The sequence below is a fragment of the Bubalus kerabau genome, chromosome 3 (genome assembly GCF_029407905.1).
Source record: "Bubalus kerabau isolate K-KA32 ecotype Philippines breed swamp buffalo chromosome 3, PCC_UOA_SB_1v2, whole genome shotgun sequence".
In the NCBI taxonomy this organism is placed as follows: Eukaryota; Metazoa; Chordata; class Mammalia; order Artiodactyla; family Bovidae; genus Bubalus; species Bubalus kerabau.
Genome location: NC_073626.1, coordinates 182,851,200 through 182,878,122, shown reverse-complemented (window position 1 = coordinate 182,878,122; position 26,923 = coordinate 182,851,200). Strand labels below are relative to the sequence as shown.

The following is a 26,923-nucleotide window of genomic DNA, read 5'->3' as shown; positions in this document are numbered from 1 at the left end:
AAAAGAATTAACTCAAGGGTCCAAGGTTACAAACATTGAGGCTACTACTTACATTTCTATACACCCATTATATCAATCAATACACTGCCAAGGACACAGTAGGTAAGGAGTATGGAGACTTAGCAACAAACATTGGCCCAATAAGTGAAAAACCCTTCACCAATTACAATTTCTAATCAATCTTTTAACTACTCAAAGGAATCTGTGTTTAGACAGTTTAGAACATCTCCTGCCTCTCACAGTTGGGAGGCTCTGAGCAATCACATGTGGCCTGAAAAACCTATTCAGGCAGGCTAGAGGACTTCCAAAGGAGTTGGTAGGTTGAAACACTATCACACCCAGGAACTTTATTAACTGGAGCTGTAAGCTAACTCTTTTTTCAGAGAGAGGTAGTGGGGGACAGCCCCCCGTAAAGTCAGAGGTGTAGGTGAAAGCACAAAGCAGAAAGTAGGCAGACTCTGGTTTTGGGGGTAGATGCTCGAGAATTTCCAGGGGGACTCCTGAGGCTCGATCCCGCCTTTGCATATGCTGAGCCTCCTTCCTCGTGACCTTTGTCATGGGTGGAGCTCCTCACACTGGCTCCTGGCAGTGATAGAATTTCAGTTGAGCTATTCCAGATCCTGAAAGATGATGCTGTGGAAAGTGCTGCACTCAATATGCAATATGCCGGCTCCCGGCACCCATGGTAAGCCCCATTATATTTTCCATCTGTATGAGTTTGACTACTCAAGGAACTTCCATTCATATAAGTGGAATCATACAGCATTATCTTTTGGTGATTAGCTTATTTCACTTAGCATAATATCTTCAAGTTCCACCCATCCTGTGGCAACTGTTAAAAGTTCTTGTCCTTTTAAAATAAAATAGTATTATATTTTATGTATATGCTGCTGCTGCTGCTAAGTCACTTCAGTCATGTCCGACTCTGTGTGACCCCATAGACAGCAGCCCACCAGGCTCCCCCGTCCCTAGGATTCTCCAGGCAAGAACACTGGAGTGGGTTGCCATTTCCTTCTCCAATACATGAAAGTGATTGCTTATCCATTCACTCATCAATAGACATGTGAGTTGCTTCCATGTTTTAGTTATTGTGAATAATGTTGATGGGAACATGAACTTAACAAATATCTGAGGCCTCCACTTTAAATTTTTTTGGATATGTACCCAGAAGTGGAAGTGATGAACCATATGATAATTATGGTAATTATATTTTTTAATTATTTCAGGAGCCAGCATACTGTTTTCCACAGTGGCCATTCCAGTTTACAGTGCAGAACTGATGCTTTTGAACTGTGGTGTTGGAGAAGACTCTTGAGAGACCCTTGGACTGCAAGGAGATCCAACCAGACCATCCTAAAGGAAATCAATCCTGAATATACATTGGAAGGACTGATGCTGAAGCTGAAACTCCAGTAATTTGGCCACCTGATGTGAGGAGCCAATTCATTGGAAAAGACTCTGATGCTGGGAAAGATTGAAGGCAGGAGGAGGAGGGGACGACAGAGGATGAGACGGTTGGATGGCATCACCGACTCAATGAGTTTGAGCAAGCTCTGGGAGATGGTGAAGGGCAGGGAAGCCTGGGGTGCTGCAGTCCATGAGGTTGCAAAGAATCGGACATGACTGAGCAACTGAAAAACAAAAGCAATGCACAAGGGTTGCAATGTGTCTAAATCCTCACCAACATTTGCTATTTTTTGCTTTTTTATTTTTATAATAGTCATCCTAATGATTGCGAAGTGGCATCTCACTGTGGTTCAGCTTTGCACTTCCCTAATGATTAGTGATGTGGACTATCTTTAGATATACTTACTGGTCATCTGTATATCTTCTTTGGAGAAAATCTATTCATGTTCTTTGCCAATTTTTGGATTGGCTCATTTTGTTGCTGTTGTTTTTATAGGAGTTCTTTATATGTTCTGGATATTAATCCCTTATGAGATATTATATTATGTACAAATATTTTCTCCCATTTGCTAGGTTGCCTTTTCACTCTGTTGATAGTGTCTTTTGATGCGCAAGACTTCCCTGGTGGCTCAGATGGTAAAAGTGTCTGCCTACAATGTGGGACACCTGGGTTTGATCCCTGGGTCGGGAAGATCCCCTGGAGAAGGAAATGGCAACCCACTCCTGTACTCTTACCTGGAAAATCCCATGGACAGAGAAACCAGGTAGGCTACAATCCATGGGGTCACAAAGAGTCGGAAATGACTGAGCAACTTCATTTTCACTTTGATGAGCAAAAGTTTTTCATGAAATCCAATTTGCTTCTTTTTTCTTCTTTCGTCTGTGCCTTTGGTGTCATAATCCAACACTACGTTGGCCAATCTAAATCTTGTTCCATGTTTTCTTCAGAGTTTTAGCTCTAATGTTTAGGTCTCTGGTCCATTTGTGGTTACTTTTTGTATATGGTATAAAACAAGAGTCCAACTTCACTCTTCTGAATGTGGATATTCAGTTTCCCTAGCACATTTGTTGAAAAGACTATACTTTCTCCCATTGAATGGTCTTGGCACCCTTGTTGGAAATCATGTGACCATATATGTGAGGGTTTATTTCTAGGGTCTCTATTCCATTCCATTGATCTCTATGTCTATGGTTATGCCAGTTTCCCACTTTTTTTTGATTCCTATAGCTTTGTAGTAAGTGTTGAAATCAGAAAGTTTGAGACATTCCATTTTGTTCTTCTGTTTTCAAGATTGTTTTGGCTATTCAGGGTACCTCGAGATTGCATATGAATTTTAGGACAGATTTTCCTGTCTGACAAAATGTCATTGCATATTGATAGGGATTTCATTAAATGTATAGATCACTATGCAGTGTTGACATCTGAACAATATTAAGTCTTTCAATCCATGAACATTGGTGTCTTTCTACTTGTTTACGTCTTCTTTAGTTTCTACTAACATTAGAAAAATGTTTTTATTTTTTCCTTGATTAAGACTTTCACCTCCTTGGTTAAATTAATTACTATTTTATTCTTTTTGATACTGTTATAAATTGTGTTGTTTTCTTAATTTCCTTTTCAGATTTTACATTGTTAGTATATAGAAATGCAACTGATTTTGAGGCCCTGACTTTTTATTCTGCTACTTTGTCAAATTTTTTTTTTTGTTGTTTCTAATGGATTTTGGTGGAATTTTAGGCAGATGACACCACCCTTATGGCAGAAAGTGAAGAGGAACTCAAAAGCCTCTTGATGAAAGTGAAAGTGGAGAGTGAAAAAGTTGGCTTAAAGCTCAACATTCAGAAAACGAAGATCATGGCATCCGGTCCCACCACTTCATGGGAAATAGATGGGGAAACAGTGGAAACAGTGTCAGACTTGATTTTTCTGGGCTCCAAAATCACTGCAGATGGTGACTGCAGCCATGAAATTAAAAGACGCTTACTCCTTGGAAGGAAAGTTATGACTAACCTAGATAGCATATTCAAAAGCAGAGACATTACTTTGCCAAAAAAGGTTCGTCTAGTCAAGGCTATGGTTTTTCCTGTGGTCATGTATGGATGTGAGAGTTGGACTGTGAAGAAGGCTGAGCGCCGAAGAATTGATGCTTTTGAACTGTGGTGTTGGAGAAGACTCTTGAGAGTCCCTTGGACTGCAAGGAGATCCAACCAGTCCATTCTGAAGGAGATCAGCCCTGGGATTTCTTTGGAAGGGATGATGCTAAAGCTGAAACTCCAGTACTTGGGCCACCTGATGCGAAGAGTTGACTCATTGGAAAAGACTCTGATGCTGGGAGGGATTGGGGGCAGGAGGAGAAGGGGACGACAGAGGATGAGATGGCTGGATGGCATCACTGACTCGATGGACGTGAGTCTGAGTGAACTCTGGGAGTTGGTGATGGACAGGGAGGCCTGGAGTGCTGTGATTCATGGGGTCTCAAAGAGTCGGACACGACTGAGCAACTGATCTGATGTGATACATAAAAAGTCATATCTGCAAACAGAGATAATTTTACTTCTTTTTCTTGCTTAAATTGCTCTGTTTAGGACTCCAGGTCTATGTCTAATAGAAATGGCAAAAGCAAGCATCCTTGCCTTCTTCCTGCTCTTAGAGGAAAATCTTTCAGTCTTTCACCATTGATTATGATGTTTGCTGTGGGTTTTTCATATATGACTTTTATTATGTTGAAATAGTTTCTTTCTATTCCTAGTCTACTGAATGTTTTATGTTGTCAAATTCTTCTTCTGAATCAGTTGAGATGATCATGTGATTTTTTTCCTTCATTCTGTTTCAGTGCTGATCAACTTCAGGAAAAAATTGATAAATTTTCTATATTAAACCATCCTTGCATTTCAGGAATAAATTCCACTTGATCATGGTGTATTACTATGATACATTTTACTATGCTGTTGAATGCAGTTTGATAGTATTTTGTTAAGGGTTTTTGTATTAATGTTGATAAGAGATATTGGTGTGTGGTTTTCTTTTCTTGTAGTGTCTTATATGGCCTTGGTATCAGGGTATTATAAAATGAGTTAGGAAGTGTTCCCTCCTCTTTAATTTTTGGGACAATTTTGAGAAGGATTGGTATTAGTTCTTCTCAAATTTTGGCTTCCCTGGTGGCTCAGATGGTAAAGAATCCACCTGCAATGTGGGAGACCTGGGTTTGATCCCTGGGTTGGGAAGATCCCCTGGAGGAGGGCATGGCAACCCACTCCAGTATTTTTGCCTGGAGAATCCCCATGGACAGAGGAGCCTGGCAGGCTACAGTGCATAGGGTTGCAAAGAGTCGGACATGACTGAGTGACTAAGCACAGCACAAATGTTGGTAGAATTCACCAGTGAATCCATTAGGTCAAAGCTTTTCCTTTGTCAGAAGATTTTGTTAACTGATTTAATCTCCTTGCTAGTTATAGGTCAAAAAAGACTTTTTATTACTTTATGACTTAGTCTTGGTAGGTTATGTGTTTCTAGAAATGCTTACCTTTCATCTAGATTTTCCCATTTGTTGGAGTACAGTTGTTCATAGTACTCTCTTATAATCATGTGTGTGTGTGTGTGTGTGTGTGTGTAGAATTGGTAGTAATGTTTCTACTTTCACTCTAGATTCTGAGTAAATTGAGTCCTCTCTTTTTTCTTAGTCAATAAAGCTAATTTGTCAATTTTGTTGCATTTTTTTTTCAAAGAACTAACTTTTAGTTTTGTTGATTTTCTATTCTCTATTTTACTTATCTCTGTTCAAATCTTCATTATTTCCTTTCTTCTGCTACCTTTGTGCTTAGTTTGCTTTTCTTTTCTAGTCCTTTAAGCTGGAAAGCTAGATTGTTCATTTGAGATCTTTCTTGTTTTTTATTGTGTTTATACATACCCATTTCTTCCTTAGCCTTGTTTCTTCTGGGTTGCAAAAGTTTTGGTATGTTGTGCTCTCAATTTCATTTGGTTGTAAGTGCTTCCTAATTTCTCTTATGATATATTTGATCCATCCATTGTTTAAGAGTGTCTTGTTTAATTTCCACAACTCTGTGACTTTTCCAGTTTTCCTTCTGTTACTGACTTCTGACTTCATCCTGTTGTAGTCAGAGTTCAGTTCATTCAGTTCAGCCCCTCGGTCATGTCTAACTCTGTGATCCCATGGACTGCAGCACACCAGGCCTCCCTGTCCATCAACAAATCCTGGAGCTTACTCAAACTCATGTCCATTGAGTCGGTGATGTCATCCAACCATCTCATCCTCTGTCATCCCCTTCTCCTCTTGCTTTCAATCTTTCCCAGCATCAGGATCTTTTCAAATGAGTCAGTTCTTCACATCAGGCGGCCAAAGTATTGGAGTTTCAGTTTCAGCATCAGTCCTGCCAATGAATATTCAGGACTGATTTCCTTTCAGATGGACTGGTTGGATCTCCTTGCAGTCCAAGGGACTCTCAAGAGTCTTCTCCAACACCACAATTCAAAAGCATCATTTCCTCGGCACTCAGCTTTCTTTATAGTCTGGCTCTCACATCCATACATGACTATTGGAAAATCCATAGCTTTGACTAGACGGACCTTTGTGGTCAGAGAAGATACTTTAAATGATATCCATATTTTTTAATATATTGAGACTTAATTTGAGACATAAAATATGGTCTACACTGGAAAATGCCCCATGACACTTGAGAAGAATGCATATGTTGTTGTTGTTAGGTAGAGTGTCCTCTATATGTCTGTTAGATCTGGTTCATTTATTGTGTTGTTAGACAAGTCCTCTCTATTTTTTTTTTAACTTGTCTTCTACCTGATTATTCTATTTTTTAATGAGAATGGCATATTGAAGTCTCCAACCATCATTGTAGAAATCTCTATTTCTCCCTCAGTTCTATCAATTTTTGCTTCATACATTTGATGGTCTGTTATTATGTACATAAACTTATTCTTTTAAATCTGTGCAAGTTGATTGTCTTTTTCAGTCAATGAGTGACACACCCATTTTTATGGGCAGGTGACCTTTTTGATTACTCCTAGGCAGGGATGACATTTATCCAGTATGCTCCCAATGGTCCTGCTTCTGCTGCTGCTGCTAAGTCACTTCAGTCGTGTCCGACTCTGTGCGACCCCATAGATGGCAGCCTACCAGCCTCCCCCGTCCCTGGGATTCTCCAGGCAATAACACTGGAGTGGGTTTCCATTTCTTTCTCCAATGCATGAAAGTGAAAAGAGAAAGTGAAGTCGCTCAGTCGTCTCTGACTCTTAGTGACCCCATGGACTACAGCCCACCAGGCTCCTCTGTCCATGGGATTCTTCAGGCGAGAGCTGTCTAGTTTTGATTAGTCAAATGTCTGATGTTGTCTGTGCTACACCAATAGTTCTTTTACATTATCATCATTTTGGGGGTGGATGGGTGGGTAATAGAAATCTTTGATTACTTTAAATTTTAAACCCATTTTAACCCAGTAATTAAAGTTGGCCTGTCCAGGTAATAATCAGAACTTTGAACTTGGTTGAGAGTTGATGTTCCTTTCTTCCTTATTCTTCTTCTGCAGCTTGCTAACTATATAGCTTTTGACACCACTGAGATTTCAGTCACAGAGGAGGAAAGGCAAAGGAGAACAGGAAAGTTCCTTCTGTACTAGATAGAGCTCTTTTCAGATGGCTTCATGTTTTCCTAGCTAGATGGACATCGAAAGCTGCCTCTTTTTCTCATGGGCACTTTTGGGAGTTCTTCAGGAACTCCTCTTCTTGAGTTTGCCTGATTGTGATTTCTTTGCATTGGTCATGCTCCTCCTTAAGCTGGCAGCTGCAGAAGTTCTCTCAGCTTCTGTCTCTTAGCAGTATACTTTCACTGCAGGAACCACCTTTGTGAGCAGGATCCCTTTGAAAATAACCCCACATATTTATAGTCTAGCTTTTCTTTGCTTCCTTTCTAATTGGCATTAAGGATATATGTACAAATTTACTGGGCTGAAGATAGCTTGGACTCAGAAGGGTAGCGACCTCGCATTCCAGAGCAAGCTGTATTCTATTTCCTAGGAATACAAACCCTGCAGACTATGCCAGTGTAGCAGAGAGAGTAAAATCAGAGGTTTTGGTATCTGCTTAACCCAGGTATGAGTTCTCTGTGTATGACTCTGAGAATATCACTCAACCTGCCTCTCTGAACTTCAATTTTCTCATCTGTTAAGTGGAGATAATAATATTACATACCTTAGGAGGAGTGTTTTTTGTTGTTTTTTTTTGTTTTGTTTTGTTTTTTTTTGGAGGAGTGTGTTGAGAATTAAATAAGATAATGCATGTAAATTGCTTGGTACACTGTCTTGCTTATTGTAAAGTGCTCAGTACTCATTCCTTATTATCTAATAGGGGGTTCATTTGGAATATGCAAAAGAGCATAGCCTTGAATTGCACAAGGTATTGGTTATAACAAGATAAAATAAAGATCTATCCATTAAAGGCAAGGAGATGGTATAAAAATTCAGCAATGGTGAACTAGAGTCAAGAAATCAGACTATCCTTGGGCAAGATATTTCACACGTCCATGCATTAGAAACCGTGCATTTAAAGGAGGCTGCTTGGTGCCTGCGTAGTCACACCATGGTGTCAACTAGGCCAAAGCGTTTAATCATTTACTAAAGCTATGTCACCACCTGTTTTTGTGCTGTGGCAAACACAAGCTCTTGGGCCATGGAAGATTGACTCACAGTCTCTTCCCAAGCCTATGCAATCAGCTACAGAACAAACATCAGCCTGCCTGAGTCAGTGGAAAATTCCAGATGTTTGTTGCTTATTAGCTGCCAAATCGATGACCAGGGAGGCCATCAACTGTGATGAGTAGGTAGCGCCTATTACCACCACGGTCCCCTGAAGAAAGAACTGTCCCATAGGCATATTCCTTACAAGGGCCACATAAAACATGTCATCTTTAAAAACCTTTTCAAATTTTCTAGGCTATTTCCTTTCTGTGTAAATTCACTAACTCCGCTTACAGATCCAGGGTCAGAGAAGCAGCCATGAATAACAAGGAGGGAGAAGAGTGTCCTCAAAGCTGGAGACTTCACTTTTACCTTGATGTTTGTGGTGGTTTAGCCGTTAAGTCGGAGAAGGCAATGGCATCCCACTCCAGTACTCTTGCCTGGAGAATCCCATGGATGGAGGAGCCTGGTAGGCCGCAGTCCGTGGGGTCGCTAAGAGACACGACTGAGCGACTTCACTTTCACTTTTCAGTTTCCTGCATTGGAGAAGAAAATGGCAACCCACTCCAGTGTTCTTGCCTGGAGAATCCCAGGGGCCGGGGAGCCTGGTGGGCTGACGTCTGTGGGGTCACACAGAGTCGGACACGACTGAAGTGAATTAGCAGCAGCAGCCGCCGGCACCTTAAGTCATGTCTGACTCTTTGCGACCCCATGGACTGTGGCCTGCCAGGCTCCTCTGTCCAGGGATTCTCCAGGCGAGAATCCTGGAGTGGGTTGCTGTTTCCTTCTCCAGGGGATCTTCTTGACCCAGGAATCGAACCCAGGTCTCCTGCATTGCAGGCAGACTCTTTACCGACGGAGCTACAAGGGAAGCCCTACCTTGATGGTGGGGGCATGCATTAAAAGTCTGACCTATATATTTACTTTAGTAATTTCACCTCTAGGAATTTATTTAAAGGAAATGTATTTAAGGAAGTGAAGTTTTATCCATAAGGATATTCAGCTCAGCATGTAATAGTAAAGATTGCAAACAACAGTAGGGAGGTTGGTGAAGTTAGTGACAGAGGGTCACAGCACAGCGCACTGGTAACAGCCATAAATAGCTGTGTATACACGCACAGAAACACATCCAAGATACACTGAGTCTAAGAAGTGGAAAGAAACAGGTAACAAAAGAATGTATACCATCTATTACCATTTTTATAACAAGAGGGAAAAAAGCTCAATAACTAGGGTCTTTCTATGTGTCAGGCATTGGTCCAAGTACTTCAAAGGTGTTGCCTTATTTAATTCCTTACACTGACTCTCAGGCACTACTATTATCACCATTTTATGGACAAGGAAACTAAAGCACAGAGGGGGTTAAAGAGCCTGCCACGGCCATATGCCAGTAAGTCACAGTTCTGAGATTTGACTCTGGACAGGCTGTGGAGTCTGCGCTCATATTGCTTCTCAGTATAGGGAAAAAGGCTGGAAGGATGTCCTCAGAAAACCTTATCTCTGTGCTTATCTCTGGGAGGTAATATGTTTTGTTGTGTTTCTTTGTTTATCTGCCTTCTCTACAGTTAACACACATTACCCTTATGTAGCAAGACAAATGCCAATAAAAATGTTTAAGGAGATCTTTTTGCAGATTTGAATCAGTCTCTCTAAGCCTCAATTTCCTCATTTGTAGAAGAACACTACAAATTCTTTACTCTATTTAATAGTACAAATAGAGAGTAATAACATCTTTCCCACAGAACTAATGCCAATATTAAAGCAATGCTGTGAAAGCACTCTGATAATGTAGATTTGGGATGTGTTAAAAAGTGCCAGTTGGACTATAAAGAAAGCTGAGCACCGAAGAATTGATACTTTTGAACTGTGGTGTTGGAGAAGACTCTTGAGAGTCCCTTGGACTGCAAGGAGATCCAACCAGTCCATCCTAAAGGAGATCAGTCCTGCGTGTTCATTGGAAGGACTGATGTTGAAGCTGAAAGTCCAATACTTTGGCCACCTGATGTGAAGAGCTGACTCATTGGAAAAGACCCTGATGCTGGGAAAGATTGTAGGCAAGAGGAGAAGGGGACGACAGAGGATGAGATGGTTGGATGGCATCACTGACTCGATGGACATGGGTTTGGGTGGACTCCGGGAGTTTGTGATGGACAGGGAGGCCTGGTGTGCTGCAGTCCATGGGGTCGCAAAGAGTTGGACACGACTGAGCGACTGAACTGAACTGAAAAGTGCCAGGTGCTATAGTACAAAGCAATAGAAAGTAGAATACAATGAGGCAAGGTGTCTGCAGGAATTCAGAGACCGTCAAGTTGAGCAAACTCGTGGGAGCTCAAAGGGCTTGCTTCATCTCTCTTCTGATTCTTTAGAGCCTTCCATGACTTCTTTTTTGGCACCATTTATTTATTTGGCTGTACCAGGTCTCAGTTGTGGCATGCAGATCTTCCATCTTCACTGCAGCAGGCAGGATATTTTAGTTGTGGCATGCGGGATCCAGTTGCTGGACCAGGGGTCAAACCTGGGCCCCCTGTGCTGAGAGAATCTTAGCCTCTTAGCACTGGGCCGCCAGGGAAGTCCCGAGCCTCCCATGACTTCTGAGCTGAGGATTATATGCCTCTTCCTCATGCCCTAGGCGTGACTTGTTGGGGGACAGGTATTGTCATGGTCTTATATATAAGTAGATGGCTCTCATAGCCCATTACTATTTTTTTTCATTGAGTATTGGTCTCCCAGATTTCCTCTTATTATCAATCCACTTGCCAGTCGGAGGCTGTTATGGTTGTTCTGAATGTTGCTGCCCATCTTACTGTTCACACAGCTTCTGGCCTGAAGGACTGGGAGTTCTCCCTGCAGTGGGCAAAGGGATGGACAGCTTGGCTTAATGGACTAGCAGGGAGCTTGCTGATAGACCTGGAGTCCACTTGTGAGATACACACTTCATGAAGCTAACCTATGTTCCTCTGGGTATTCAGGAGCTAGTTTCTCACTTTTTCCGGTTGTTTGGTATAATCACCACCTTTGAGGATTATGGAGGACAAAGGGGGTCTCCTTCACACATGCATCCCCATGTAGAGGGGCTGCCCTTAGGAAAACCGAGAGCAGAAATTGTCAACCAGAGTGAGACACTGCAATCAAGTGTATGGTGGGCAAAACTTTATCTTCATCTTGGTAAGATCTTCAGCTGGACCTAAGAATGAAACTGACATAAAGCAAACTAGCAAGATAGACACATTCAAGTCTATTTAATAAAAGTTTTGTGTGACATAGGAGCCTACATAAGGAAATGAAGACCCTAAGAAGTGGCAAAGCCTAAATGCTTTTCATTTTTAAAAATTTATTTTTATTTTATTTCTGGTTGTGCTGGGTCTTTGTTGCTGTGTTTGGGCTTTCTCTACTTTCTGGGGGCAGGGGCTACTCTCTAGCCGATTTCTCATTGCAGTGGTTTCTCTTGTTGCAGAGGACAGAATCTAGGCACACAGGTTTCAGTAGCTACAGTCCCTGGGCTCTAAAGCAGGGGCTCAGAAGTTGTGGCACATGGGCTTAGTTGCCCTTTGGCATTTGGGAACCTCCTGGACCAGAGGTTTCATTTCAAGGAGGATTCTTAACCAGTGGACCACCAGAGAAGTTCCCTACATACTTCTTTATTAGAGTGAACAAAGAGAGGTAATTGTGGAAAAATAACTAAAATATCTGGGGAGCCTAAAGGAAGATGGGGGCTTCCCTGATGGCTCAGCAGGAAAGAATCCACCTGCAATGCAGGAGACATAGGAGACTCGGGTTCAATCCCTGGGTTGGGAAGATCCCCTGGAGGAGGAAATGGCAACCCACTCCAGTATTTGCCTGGAAAATTCCATGGACAGAGGACCCTGACAGGCTACAGTCCATACAGTCACAAAGAGTCAGACAGGTCTGACCATGCACGCACAAAGGAAGATGAGTCGTTATTGAATTGGGTCCCATTCCTTGCTGCTTATAAAATCAATACATACTCTATCAGTGTTGATACAAAAGCTGCCTTTAATCAGAATGCCAGAAATCTGGACAGATGGACTCAGTGTCTTCCAAAACCATCTCTGAAGTTTCTGCTCAGCCATGATAACTTTTAAAGGGAACAGGGACGCGATCTCCATTCATCACTGAGAAGAGGGTCAGAGTTGCCACCACCCCCACTGTGCAGGCTTGTGTGCCAGCTTGTTGACTCCTCGTGATCTTCACTTAAATTTTGTCTCAATTAGAAAAAAAGCCAAAGGCAAAATGAATTTTAAGTAAAGTAAGTCCTTGAGGACTCATGATCTTTATTTAAATGTTATCTTGTTCACACAGTTTATTTGAAAGATTGCTGAAGGTGAAGCTACGGAAGAGATTTGATCATCTGTTGATTTCTTCATTTCTACTTCATCGATCTATGGAAAGAACCAACAAGTTATATTGTGTGATCAAAAGATGTGAAAGGAGTGCTAGAGCTGAAGATGAGTACAGCATGGGGGTGCCTTGTTTAAGATTAGTGTCAAGATAAAGGGGTGCGTGCCTCTTTCAGAGAGCTCTTTCCTGCAAAGGGATTTTTTTTTCTGCCAAAAGCTGCTTAGAAATCCCTACTTGTCTGAACATCATTCCATTTCTACGGCATCATGGGTGAAAGTTCATCTTCTGTAGCTTCTTCGTGCTGATATAGAGCACCATATCTTTAGAGTGGAAAATATCTACATGGGTATGTAGAATCTCTTTCCTGACAGTTGTACTCACCTATTTACACATGTGGGCAGAACAAGCTACAATTATTCTGATGCCAACAAATACATAGATTATTATGAGCAATAATGCTAATCCCATTCTCTTACAGCCAATTCTGGGAAATATGTGAGCCATAGACTCAGTACTGCTCAAGATGGAGCAGCTTATGTCATGGTTGCAATCTGGTCATCAGTTAGCTTTTTCCCTACGTTGTGGCAGTTCTTAGAGTGTCTGTAAAACAACCCAGGAATGTGCATCAGACACTGAATCTGTGACTCCATTGTCCTAATAATTAACTTGAGCCTGCTCTTTTGTGATTCAGGGAGGCCTGGGAGATTTTAACTTTTCTCTAAACAAGAGGCAGGAGATATGAAGGGGCCTTTGTATTTGAATGTTCAAACTACTGTCCAATTGCACGCACCTCACATGCTAGCAAAGTAATGCTCAAAATTTGCCACGCCAGGCTTCAACAATTTCCTTAACCGAGAAATTCCAAATGTTCAAGCTGGATTTAGAAAAGGCAGAGGAACCAGAGATCAAATTGCCAATATCCGTTGAATCATCAAAAAAGCAAGAGAGTTCCAGAAAAACATCTACTTCTGCTTTATTGACTAGGCCAAAGCCTTTGACTATGTGGATCACAACAAACTGTGGAAAATTCTGAAAGAGATGGGAATACCAGACCACTCTACCTGCCTTCTGAGAAATCTATATGCAGGCCAAGAAGCAACAGTTAGAACCAGAAATGGAACAATGGACTGGTTCCAAATTGGGAAAAGAGTACATCAAGGCTGTATATTATCATCCTGCTTATGTAACTTCTATGCAGAGTACATCATGTAAAATGCCAGGCTGGATGAAGCACAAGCTGGAATCAAGATTGCCAGGTGAAATATCAATAACCTCAGATATGCAGATGACACCACCCTTATGGCAGAAAGTGAGAGGAACTGAGGAGCTTGATGAAAGTGAAAGAGGAGCGTGAAAAAACTGGCTTAAAACTCAACATTCAAAAAACTAAGATCATGGCATCTGGTCCCATCACTTTATGGCAAATAGATGGGGAAATGATGGAAATAGTGAGAGACTTTATTTTCTTGGGCTCCAAAACCACGTGGGTGGTGACTGCAGCCATGAAATTAAAAGATGTTTGCTCCTTGCAAGAAAAGGTATGACCAACCTAGACAGCATATTAAAAAGCAGAGATATCATGTTGCCGACAAAGGACTGTCTAGTCAAAGCTATGGTTTTTCCAGGAGTCATGTATGGACGTGAGAGTTGGACCATAAAGAAAGCTGAGCTCCAAAGAATTGATGCTTTTGAACTGTGGTGTTGGAGAAGACTCTTGAGAGTCCCTTAGACAGCAAGGAGATCCAACCAGTCCATCCTAAAGGAAATCAGTCCTAAATATTCACTGGAAGGACTGATGCTGAAGCTGAAGCTCCAATACTTTGGCCACCTGATGCAAAGAACTGACTCATCAGGAACTGATTTTCCTGATGCTGGGAAAGATTGAAGGTGGGAGAAGAAGGAGATAACAGAGGATGAGACGGTTGGGTGGCATCACCGACTCAGTGGACATGAGTCTGAGTAAACTCCGGGAGTTGGTGATGGACAGGGAGGCCTGGCGTGCTGCAGTCCATGGGGGTCACAAAGAGTCAGACATGACTAAGCAACTGAACTGAACTGACTTGTACTTGGGGAAGGGGGTGTGGCCTCAGGGTTCTGCTTCATTTTGGAGTTACTTCTAACAAGTTCTGTTTGTAAGAATTCTCTTGGCCTTGATCCCCCATCGCTGATGATAAGACTGTTTCTTTCCTCCTAATATCAAAGGGATATCTTTCACAAGGGAATTTTCTGTTTTCAGGAAGAAAAGGCAAGGTGGGTCAGAGCATCCTTCTTGTACCTATTGTTTTTCAAGTGTCTTTAGCTCAAAATAATCATTGTGGCCAAGTGGCATACTTGGGAATGGTGTATTCTGCCAGCCCTCAGCTGGATCTGGAATACCCCAGCACCCATCCTTAAAGATTCTGATCCTGGACTGGGGGTCCTGGCATCTGAAGCCTTGAAAGGTCCTGGAAATTGAGACCCTTTGGGTCAGAATCACAGCAAGTGTGGGAGTTTTGCAGTGACTTCCTGTGCCCCATTTAGTAATTAAACCAAAATCGCTCTAACGGCTGAGGACTGATTTGCAATTGCTCTGGAACACGTGAGCAACTGGGAAGTCCACAGCAGCTGTTTCCCCAGGAAACAAAACCACTGTGTGGGGAGGGGTGTGTGTTTTGATACCAGTTTGGCAACAAGATAAGACCCGCCAAGATACATAACATCAGGCAGGAGGTTCACTTTCCTCTTGGCAGGTCCCAGGAAACTTGCTTCCCCTAAATGAAATAAACCATCAGCTGACAGAGCTGCAAGCATTCAAAGCTGTGCCCCAAATTCATAGATGAGCTTGAAGAAGAAAAAGAACCAAACCAGCTTGTTTGACATACAGGGGTGTAAGGGATCCAGCCTGAAAGCCAGGCAGTTCAACGGGAGACTTGTTCCCAATGTTTGGCAAACACGTGTGTTTTGTCTCACCAGCCCTGACCTTTGTGGGGTCTAAATATTGAACAATAAGCATCAGTCTGCCACTCACCAGTCCTTCAAAGCTGGACTTTCAGAAATGCCTTTTTGGGGACTTCCTTGGTGGTCCAGCGGTTACGATGCCTTGCAGGGATGCAGGGGACACGGGTTTGAACCCTGTTTGGAGAACTGAGATCCCACATGCCATGCAGTGCAGCCAAAAAATAAATAATTTTTAAAAAAGAAAGAAAGAAATGCTTTTTTGCCTCACTTCTACTTATAGATTAGGTAGGTTTTGTTGACTTTAGCTCCTACAGATACTAATTCAAAACAGATTCCCGGGGGGAAAGAATGTCAGTGAATGTGGAAATCCTCTCATTTTCCTCCCATTCTACAGGGTCTGAGCACAATGTCCATAATCTGCATTCCTTTCCAATGTTAGCAGGTTAATTTTTGTGTTTATATATAATTGGCACTACCTGTCCTTGATTCTCAGGGGAAGAACTGAGAAAACAAATGTCCCAGACACCAACTTCCCTCTCTGATATGTAGTAAAAGGAAAAGGTTTTGAGTTGTTTAGTGCTTGAATGGGGCCTCCATTCACTGCTGTATTCCCAGGGCTTGATGGAGTGCCTGTCTCAAAGAAGCCACCAGCTAAATCTTTGTTAAACAAATGCATGGTATGAAGCACTCACGTATTTATTATGCATTTGGTGCCCAGCATTGGTAACTCATCTACATCCTGAGAGCTATTTGTTGATATCAACAATTTCCTGTTTGAACTGCGAACCATTAATTAGATAGTGTTGGTGGAACTGACTTTAGAGCCTAGCCTAGGACATGCAGAGGCTGGGCCAAAGCAGAAATGACGCTTAGTTGTGGATGTGTCTGGTGGTGAAAGCAAAGTCCAATCCTGTAATGAACAATACTTCATAGAAACCTGAAATGTTAGGTCTATGAATCAATGTAAATTGGACACGGTGAAGCAGGAGATGACAAGAGTGAACATCAGTATCTTAGGCATCAGTGAACTAAAATGGACAGGACAGGATGAATTTGATTCAGATGACCATTATATCTACTACTGTGGGCAAGAATCCCTTAGAAGAAATGGAGTAGCATTCAGAGTCAACAAAAAATTCAAAATGTAGTAATTCGGTGTAATCTGAAAAACAACAGAATGATCTTGGTTCATTTCCGAGGCAAACCATTCAATATCACAGTAATCCAAGTCTATGCTCCAACCACTAATGCCAAAGAAGCTAAAAGTGACCACCAGTTCTATGAAGACCTACAAGATCTTCTAGAACTAACACCCAAAAAAGATGTCCTTTTCATTACAGGGGATTGGAATGCAAAAGTGTGAAGTCAAGAGACACCTGGAATAACAGGCAAGTTTGGCTTTGGAGTACAAAATGAAGCAAGTTAAAGGTTAACAGAGTTCTGTCAAGAGAACACACTGGTCACAGTAAACACCCTCTTCCAACAACACAAGAGACAACTCTACACATGGACATCACCAGATGGTCAATACTGAAACCAGATTGATTATATTCTATGCAGCCCAAGATGGAGAGTCTCTATACAGTCAGCAAAAACAAGACCGGGAGCTGACTGTGCCTCAGATCATGAGTTCCTTATTCCAAAATTCAGACTCAAACTGAAGAAAGTTGGGAAAACCAGTAGGCCACTCAGGTATGACCTGAATCAAACCCCTTATGACTGTACAGTGGAAGGACAAATAGATTCAAGGGATTAGATCTAGTAGACAGAGTGCCTGGAGAACTATGGACAGGGGTTTGTGACACTGTACAGGAGACAGTGACCAAAATCGTCCCAAAGAAAAAGAAATGCAAGAAGCCAAAGTGGTTGTCTGAGGAGGCTTTTCCAATAGTTGAGAAATGAAGAGAAGAGAAAGGCAAGGGAGAAAGGGAAAGATATACCCAACTGAACACAGAGATCCAGAGAACAGCAAGGAGAGATAAGAAAGCCGTCTTAAGTGAACAATGCAAAGAAACAGAGGAAAATAACAGAATGGGAAAGATTAGAAGTCTCTTCAAGAAAACTGGAGATATCAAGGGGATATTTCACACAAGGACGGGCACATTAAAGGACAGAAATGGTAAAGACCTAACAGAAACAGAAGAGATTAAGAAGAGGTAGCAAGAATACACAGAAAAACTATACCAAAAAAAGTCTTAATGACCCGGATAACCATGGTGGTGTGGTCACTCACCTAGGGCCAGACATCCTAGAGCATGAAGTCAAGTGGGCCTTAGGAAGCACTACTACAAACAAACCTAGTGGAGGTAATAGAATTCCAGCTGAGCTATTTAAGATCCTAAAAGATGATGCTGTTAAAGTGCTGCAGTCAATATGTCAGCAAATTTGTAAAACTCAGCAGAGGCCACAGGATAAAAAAGGTCAGTTTTCATTCCAACCACAAAGCAGGGCAATGCCAAAGAATGTTCAGATCACCATACAGTTGTGCTCATTTCACAAGCTAGCAAGGTTACGCTCCAAATCCTTCAAGCTAGGCTTCAGTAGTATGTGAACTTCCAGATGTACAAGCTGGGTTTAGAAAAGACAGAGGAACCAGAGATCAAAGTGCCAACATTTGTTGGATCACAGAAAAAGCAAGAGAATTCCAGAAAAACTTCTACTCCTGCTTCATTGACTAATCTAAAACCTCTGACTGTGTGGATCATAAGAAACTGTGGAAAATTCTTAAAGAGATGGGAATACCAGACCACCTTACCTGCCTCCTGAGAAACCTGTATGCAAGTAAAGAAGCAAAGTTAGAACCTTATTTGGAACAATGGACTGGTTCAAAATTGGGAAAGGAGTACGTCAAGACTGTATATTGTCACCTGCTTATTTAATTTATATGTAGAGTATATCATGTGAAATGCCAGGTTGGAGGAATCCCAAGCTGAACTCAAGACTGTCAGGAGCAATATCAACAACCTTAGATTTGCAGATGACACAACTCTAATGACAGAAGGTGAAGAGGAACTAAAGAGACTCTTGATGAGGGTGAAAGAGGGGAGTGAAATAACTGGCTTAAAACTCAACATTCAAAAAACTAAGATCATGGCATCCAGTCCCATCACTTCATGGCAAATAGATGGGGAAAAAGTGGAAACAGTGATTGATAGATTTTATTTTCTTTGGTTCCAAAATCACTGTGGATGGTGACTGCCATGAAGTTAAAAGACACTTGCTCCCTGGTAGAAAAGCTCTGACAAACCTAGACAGCATATTAAAAAGTGGAGACATCACATTGCTGACAAAGGTCTGTCTAGTCAAAGCTATGGTTTTTTCATGTATGGGTGTGCGAGTTGGACCATAAAGAAAGCTGAGTGCTGAAGAATTGATGCTTTTGAACTGTGGCGTTGGAGAAGACTCTTGCGAGTCCCTTGGACAGCAAGGAGATCCAACCAGTCCATCCTAAAGGAAATCAGTCCTGAATATTCATTGGAAGGACTGATGCTGGAGCTGAAACTCCAATACTTTGGTCACCTGATGTGAAGAACTGACTCAGTGGAAAAGACCCTGATGCTGGGAAAGATTGAAGGCAAAAAGAGAAGAGGACGACAGAGGACAAGGTCGTTAGATAGTATCATGGACTGAATGGACTTGAATTTGAGAAAACTCCCGGAGATAGTAAAGGATAGGGAAACCTGTCCATGGGGAGGCTGGGGTCCTGCATGGGCTGCAGTTCATGGGGTCACAAAGAGTTGGACACAACTGAGCGACTGAATTACAACAATATTGGATGTCCTAAAGAGAATGTGTTTTCAACTCCTGCTTCCAGTTCTGGGCTGTTGTGAGTACTTGGTAAATTATTAATGAAGGATGAGGCTGGAGCTGTATTGTGAGACTCCTGGGAGCCTGGGACATGGTGTAGGCTTTAACAGTGCTCTTTGGAGGGCCCTGGGGAGGAGACAGAGGTGAGTCAGAGACAGATACTTCAGGGAACATGGAGTGGGCTCTGAAGCCTTAGTTTGTGGCTTTCAGCTTTAAACTGTTCTAAGCCTCAGATTCTTTATCTGTACAGTGGAGATAAAAATATCACCTACTCTACATTAATGTTTTGTCAACAAAACAACTTAGCACAGGGCAGAGGGAGGCAGAATAAGTATCCAGTACCTCATGTGTGTGTACACAAGCATCAGATACCTTCAGTAGAGTTCAGTTGCTCAGTCACGTCCAACTCTTTGTGACCCCATTGACTGCAGTATGCTAGGCTTCCCTGTCCATCACCAACTCCCGGAGCTTGCTTAAACTCATGTCCATCAAGTCAGTGATGCCATCCAACCATCTGATCCTCTGTCATCCCCTCTCTTCCTGCCTTCAATCTTTCCCAGCATCAGAGTCTTTTCCATTGAGTCAGTTCTTCGAATCAGGTGGCCAAAGTATTGGAGTTTCAGCTTCAGCATCAGTCCTTCCAGTGAATATTCAGGACTGATTTCTTTTAGGATTGACTGGTTTGATCTCCTTGCAGTCCAAGGGACTCCCAAGAGTCTTCTCCAACACCATAGTTCCAAAGCATCAGGTCTTCGGCACTCAGCTTTCTTTATAGTCGAACTCTCACATTCATACATAACTACTGGAAAAACCACAGCTTTGACTAGATGGACCTTTGTTGGCAAGGTAATGTCTCTGCTTTTTAATATGCTATCTAGGTTGGTCATAGCTTTTCTTCTAAGCAGCAAGCTTCTTTTAAATTTCAGGGCTGCAGTCACCATCTGCAGGACTTTGGAACCCCCAAAAATAAAGTCTCTCAAATACATTACAGGTGTGTTTATACAGATAAGGTCTGGAGGCTGATTCAATTTTGTAATACAACTTGGGGCCAATACAGGTTTTTTTTTTTTTTAAAGTAACACAATCAGATCCATGAGGGCAGAATGGAGGGAGAAGTAGGATTGTAGCAGGGATGAATTTAAAAGATAATTTGGATGATGATAATTAAAAAAGAATTAGAAAAAGAAAGTGTTCAGACTAAAACAAGACTGTTCATTTTACAAAAAGTGAAAGTCGCTCAGTCCTGTCCTACTATTCGGGACCCCATGGACTATACAGTCCATGGAATTCTCCAGGCCAGAATCCTGGAGTGGGTAGCCTGTTCCTTCTCCAGCGGTCCTTCCCAACCCAGGGATTGAACCCAGGTCTCCCGCATTGCAGGTGGATTCTTTACTAACTGAACCCCCAGGGAAGCCTAAACCACTATATTAAAAAATATATTGCAATGGTCTTTTAAAAAGTCGAAGTCTTGAATCCATTAAATACCGCTTAGCTGTAATCTAGCTGCATGTCTAAGTCAGTTTCTTACATTTTTAGGAAACAGATTACACTTTCAGTGAGGTAGTAGTTCCTTGTTATGTACATCTTATTTGACTATAATGCTTAGCAGCTGAAAGTCCCATGCTCAGAAATATCTCTTCTACTCTACACATTTCACCAAATTAATTTGATTAACAAACTCCTCTTTTAAAATGGTTTTCTTAAGAAACTTAAGGTCCATGGGTAGAAGAACATTGGGGTGGGGGATGATGGTAGCAGAAAAACTCAAGATTAAAAAACGAATCATGTGGGACTTAAACAAAGTACACATAAATCTTGTAACAAAAATGTATGTTTGTAGAAACTGGTGTTCTCCTTTAGAACGCCAGCTTTGGGTTGCTTATCCATTTACTCCAAAGAAGTTGCCCCTTTTCTCTTCCTGGCACCTTGGTGGCACAGTCAACTGAACTCTTTTCTTCCCCCTTTCACTTACAAACGGAGCCGAAAGGGGGAAATGAGAGAGCCCCATTCTCTCAAACTTTTCTCATGCACTTAGCATGTGCTCTGGGCTCAAACGAGTGTGTGCGTGAGTGACTGGGTCGACAAGTAGCTACAGTACGGTGTGACTCAAGTTCAGGACAAAAGAAGAACTGATTAACTTGATCCGCACAAGTGTCGGAAACCTCTTCACAGAGGAGGCAACTTCTCAAGAATTTCGAGGCTGCGGGCAGGGAGGACGGGAGGGAACCACAAGCTGGGGGAGCTGCAAAGTAATTTCCTTGACCAGAGGTACACGGTCGAAATGTCAGGACTAAGTGGCCAAGGGTCGGCCTCGGGAAGCAACTTGGTGGAGTATCTTGCATCGTAAGAGACTGGTTACACGGCTAGGTGAACTTAACTCGGGAACTCAAAGCCGCCTTCAGTGACGCCCCACGGCGGGGAACCATCGGGTGCCAAGGGCCGCGGGATCCGCGAACCGGGCAGCCCCGGTATAAGCCGCGATCCGGGTGAGCCGCTCACGTCCCTTCCCCGGCGCCGGACGCGCGCAGGGCTCGGAGTCGCCGTGACGGGTTGGCGCTGACTGCGTCCTTGGGTGCTGAGCCTGGCCGGGCGGGCGCCTCCCGGGAGAGGACAGTGTCACCCGGGGCCCTGCAGAGGGCCGGCTACCGGGACCGCGGCGGTTATTCCCGACATGCTCCTCTCAGGGAGGATTTCAAACCTTCGGCCGCAGCCAACTCCCCTCCCTCGGCCCCGTCGGGCCCCAGCAACAGGCGGTGGCCCGCGTATCATTGGCCGGGTCGCGCGAAAGCGTGTTTTGATTGGCCGCCGCGCCTCCCGGCCCCGCTTCAGCGCTCGCCGCTGCCTCCATTTTGTCGGTAGAGACAAGAGGAGGAGGTCGGTTGAGACGTTGGGGTGGCCAGCAACTAGCTCGTCGGTGCTCGTGGGCTTCGCCCGTTCCGTGCCTCGTCTCTCCCTGGAAGGGGAGGGGGGCTTCGAAGCCGAGCAGAAGCCGCCGCCGCCGTAGTCCCGGGCTTGAAGTCGGTGAGTGGCGGCGGCGCGACGGGTGCGGCCATGTTGGCGGCGGCGCTCCCTATTGTTGGGGGAAGGAGGCGAGATCCGAGGCTGGGGGGCGCGGGCGGTCCGGAGGAGCGGGTTCCCGGGCCGGGCTCGAGGAACGCTGAGCGACTTGGAAGCCCAACCCCCTTGCGGAAGACCCGAACTTTCCGGGCTCGCTTTGGGAATGACTCAGGGTCTGGAAACTAATTTCTTTAGGGCGTTAAAACAGTCTGGAGGGGCCTCTCACCCTTTCGATAAGAGCTTCTTGCTTGGTAACTTGGTTTCTTGGACTATCGCGTGGAATCGCAAATGTTTAATGTTTATAATGGTGATTGTTTTTATATATTTAAGATGGGAAACTGACTGCTTGTTATGGCTTGTGAAACTTATTTTAAAACGGGGAGGAGTCAAGAGTTCATAACCAAAGGAAGCGCTGCGTGACGTAAACATGTTGGGAGAGGAGGCTCTGCTAAAACAGATACGTGATGTGTCTAAAGATTGGGAAATTCTAGTGGGACTTTAAAAACACTGTCTCTTTAGGAAACATTTTAAGCCCATTTCTTGGCATGACTGTAGAGGCTAACGTTTCCATGGTTTGACAACATTTTGGTCACTAAATCCATGTGAGACATTGTTCAGTAAGTAGCCATTTAAGTTTTTTCTGGAGTAAATATAAACGATCACTTTGTTTTTTAATTGAAATAATGAAGAAATCCTTGCTTTTCTAGCTAAGACTTCTCTCAAACTTGTGTGCTGAGGAGACTCAGATGTTGGCCTCAGCTCCTAGGCTGAACTCAGCAGATCGGCCCATGAAAACTTCTGTATTGAGACAAAGGAAAGGATCTATCAGAAAGCAACATCTATTATCCTGGGCGTGGCAGCAAGGAAGAGGACAGGTAGTGGAAATCCTGCAATCGGAAAAGCAGACTGAAAGGTATCAAAAACTCACGGTTGTAATGGGGCAGACATTTTATGATCAGATCAGGTAAGATCAGTCGCTCAGTCGTGTCCGACTCTTTGCGACCCCATGAATCGCAGCACGCCAGGCCTCCCTGTCCCTCACCAGCTCCCGGAGTTCACTGAGACTCACGTCCATCGAGTCAGTGATGCCATCCAGCCATCTCATCCTCTGTCGTCCCCTTCTCCAAACCAGGATCTTCCCTGGTGGCTCAGACGGTAAAGCGTCTGCCTACAATGCAGGAGACCTGGGTTCAGTCCCTGGGTCGGGAAGATCTCCTGGAGAAGGAAGTGGCAACCCACTCCAGTTTTCTTGCCTGGAAAATCCCATGGACGGAGGAACCTGGTCTAGGCTACAGTCCATGGGGTCGCAAAGAGTCGGACACGACTGAGCGACTTCACTCACTCACTCCTTCTAGAGCTTCCCAGGTGGACTCCATGATAAAGAATCCACCTGCCAATGCACGAGACCCGGGTTAGATCCCTGGGTCGGGAAGATCGCCTGGTGGAGGAAACGGAAACCCACTCCAGTGTTCTTTGCTGGAGAATTCCATGGACAGACGAGCCTGGCGGGCTACAGCCCATGGGACTGCAAAAGGTTGGATGTGACTGAGCATGCACACGGGCACATCCTAAACAAATTGTTTTTAATGCAGTATTATTTAGATTTGTTGGTAAACTCATTTGTTTCTTAGGAAGGTAATAAAGGCTGTACATGTAATTAAGTGTGAACAGTATAGTGAAGCTAAAGAAGCTGAGCACATGAGTCTTCAAGATATTTGGAGTTGCAAATTGGGGCCACTGAAGTTATGTACTACTTTGTGGAATTTCACTCAGTATTTTGTTTCCACTCACAGGTGACAAAGAAGCTGAAGATGGGTGGTGGAGAGAGGTATAACATTCCAGCCCCTCAAACTAGAAATGTTAGTAAGAACCAACAACAGCTTAGTAGACAGAAGACCAAGGATCAGAATTCCCAAATGAAGATTGTTCACAAGAAAAAGGAAAGAGGACATACTTACAATTCATCATCAGCTGCATGGCAGGCCATGCAAAATGGGGGGAAGAACAAAAATTTTCCAAACAATCAAAACTGGAACTCTAGCTTATCAAGTCCCACCTTACTTTTTAAGTCTCAAACTAATCAGAACTATGCCGGGGCCAAATTTAGTGAGCCGCCATCACCAAGTGTTCTTCCTAAACCACCAAGCCACTGGGTTCCTGTTTCCTTTAATCCTTCTGATAAAGAAATGATGACATTTCAACTTAAAACCTTACTTAAAGTACAGGTATAAAATGAGATAAAGTACTAACATTTAAACTTAGTCATATTTAAGGATAACTGGCAATTGTTCCAGACCAAATTCACTAGGGAATTAATCTGTAAAACTGATTAATGTAGAAAATATAATTAGATTTCATCTTAATTGTTTTATGTGCACTGTGATGGTAGAATCAGTACAGTTTAAAATAACTGAATTATGGATAATTGTATTTGATCTCTTCACTAGTATTCTCTATTGAGTGACCATATAAGTGAAACCATTCAAGTTTAGATTTGGGGAATGGTAAAGGAATCAACTTTTTATATTGCTTGTTGGGGGAAAATACTGAAGATTATCATTCCATGGGTCAGCAGATTGACTTGTTAAGATGGTAAATCTGATCATAAGCATCCAGTTAAAGACATACAGGGGTTGAAAACTATTTGAATCTTTGAGATGTTATTGTCCTAGAGACACCTAAATCAGTACACCTAAACCAGTAGTATGACAACAACCTGATGCACTGCCTAAAGAAAATGTGAATTTTTTTTTTTTTTTTTAGAGAATAGTATTTTAATGAACTGTATGGTGGTGAATGTGTGAAGGGCACTAGGGGCTATTTAGAATGAAACAAGTATACCCCATTGGCCCTGTTATATGCAGTGGATAGGTGTCTGCCAACAAATGCACCAAAACCATTTTTTATAGAAACAGTATTTGGTGTTCAGAGTAGCTTTCAAAATACATTTTTGTATGATGGCACTGCACAAGCTATTCTGACAGTGATACGGCTTTAAATCATTCCTGCAAAGGTTTTTTAAAGTTGGGAGCTGTATAATGTGAAAGTTCTGCATACCTAGGAAAGAGCCATGTAAATATATGTAATAAAATTGTAGCATATGTAAAGTTTTGTTGGCATTTATCCTACAAAAATAGAATATTTTAGTACAAATTTGCTGAATTTAAGACATGGACTCTTAATACTATGGCCTAATTTTAAAGGTCAAAAAAAAAACCCCCACAAACCAACCTGTTTTTAAATTTTGCCCTTGTGCTGAAGTGCCAGTGTATGTATGTTATAACTGATCTTGCTGTAAACTATATTTCAAAGTAAATCCTAGTGTAAGAAGTTTTATATAACTGAAAAGGTTTTAAGCTGCTAAAACACTTGCTATTTTTGAGATGTGAAATGCAGTATGGGGTTATTTTTTTTCCTTAAACCCAAAGATTAACCTCCAACCTTAAAGATTCCTTTTGGCCTTCGACAGCTTGTGTAACCTGAGTATAGGGTAGAACGTCAGTGTATTTTTTTTTTCTTGTCAACAGGTGCAACCCAGGGGACCAACTTATTGCAAAAGATATAATTTCTTGCATAATACCTTGATAACATGTTTTGCTTACTTTAAACATGCTAATTACAACAGCCATCCCAGTAGTAAAAGTAAAATGTGTGTATGGGGGGGGGGGTCTATTTTCTAATTTGGCAGCTTTTTTATACTTTTAAGCAGAATGGCTCAATTGTTTCTCCAAATAAATTGAGGTGAGATAGTACTGTCCAAGTCAAATGATGCTATCCTAAAAACAAGTTTTATATAGTACTTAATGTACATACATGAATTCGAAGCATGAAATTAAAAAATAAAATTGTTTCTTCCCCACTGGCTTGTTTTTATTGTATAGAAGCTGTTATGACTATTTGCATAATTAACCCCACTGAAATACAATAGAACCATTGGTTTTTAAGAAGCAACCCATTTGCTGACAAAGACTTGGATTAGCAGCTATACATTAAAAAGGGAACTGACTTCCTCTTTACAGCAGGGCTAACAGGAAAAGGCCATAGAATATTTCAGGAACTTACATAAAGCTCTTGAATTTATTTTACTCAGTAAAGCAGGTTTAATTGCCTAAGATGGCTTAGGTTTATAGAAAAAAAAAAATAGAATTACTCAAATTGACAGGAACATTTGTGTTACCTATTTGTTAACATATAGTTTTCACAAGAGGACCTTGGGGAAAAAAGAACTATAACTGGCTTTCTAACGCATTCCAAAAGACAGGACAGCTTAAAGTAGTTTTAAGTTCCACACTAAGCAGGCTGTGATGCCAGGGCCAGGCTGTCTTTTCGCACGCAAACTCATCTGAGTGGTCACCTTTCTCCTGTGTCCCAGTGTAACTTCTGTGAGCAATAATGCCGACAACTGCCAAGTGCCCTTTGCGCTGTGCTGGAATCCACTGGACTGAACGGTCCTTATCCCAGGCATTAAGTTAGGTTTGATGTATACATATAAATATATATTCTAGATTTTTTGGCTTGGAATTGACTCAAGTGGTAAAAAATGTTCTTCACTACAAAAATTTTAATAGCTAAGGGTAACTTATACCTTAGATACAGAGTTATGGTTCGCCTACAAGTATGTTGACATCAATTTCCCAAATTGTTCTAAGAA

General features: G+C 42.4%; 2 protein-coding genes across 3 annotated transcripts in view; one reads left to right on the top strand and one right to left on the bottom strand.

Moving 5' to 3' along the window:
- Positions 1–12,366: 12,366 nt before the first annotated feature.
- SRSF10 (serine and arginine rich splicing factor 10) overlaps positions 12,367–26,923 on the bottom strand; it is a 28,285-nt gene continuing 13,728 nt past the window's right edge. For both annotated transcript variants that reach the window (XM_055574144.1, XM_055574143.1), the window contains exon 6: positions 12,367–12,512. In XM_055574144.1, coding sequence (XP_055430119.1) covers positions 12,500–12,512 — 13 coding nt within the window. In that variant the 3' untranslated portion in view covers positions 12,367–12,499. The remainder of the gene's footprint in view (positions 12,513–26,923) is intronic.
- PNRC2 (proline rich nuclear receptor coactivator 2) lies at positions 22,042–26,131 on the top strand. Its single transcript, XM_055574149.1, has 3 exons — positions 22,042–22,236; positions 22,980–23,185; positions 24,066–26,131. The coding sequence occupies exon 3, from the start codon at positions 24,084–24,086 to the stop codon at positions 24,501–24,503; it is 420 nt and encodes a 139-aa protein (XP_055430124.1). The 5' UTR covers positions 22,042–22,236; positions 22,980–23,185; positions 24,066–24,083; the 3' UTR covers positions 24,504–26,131.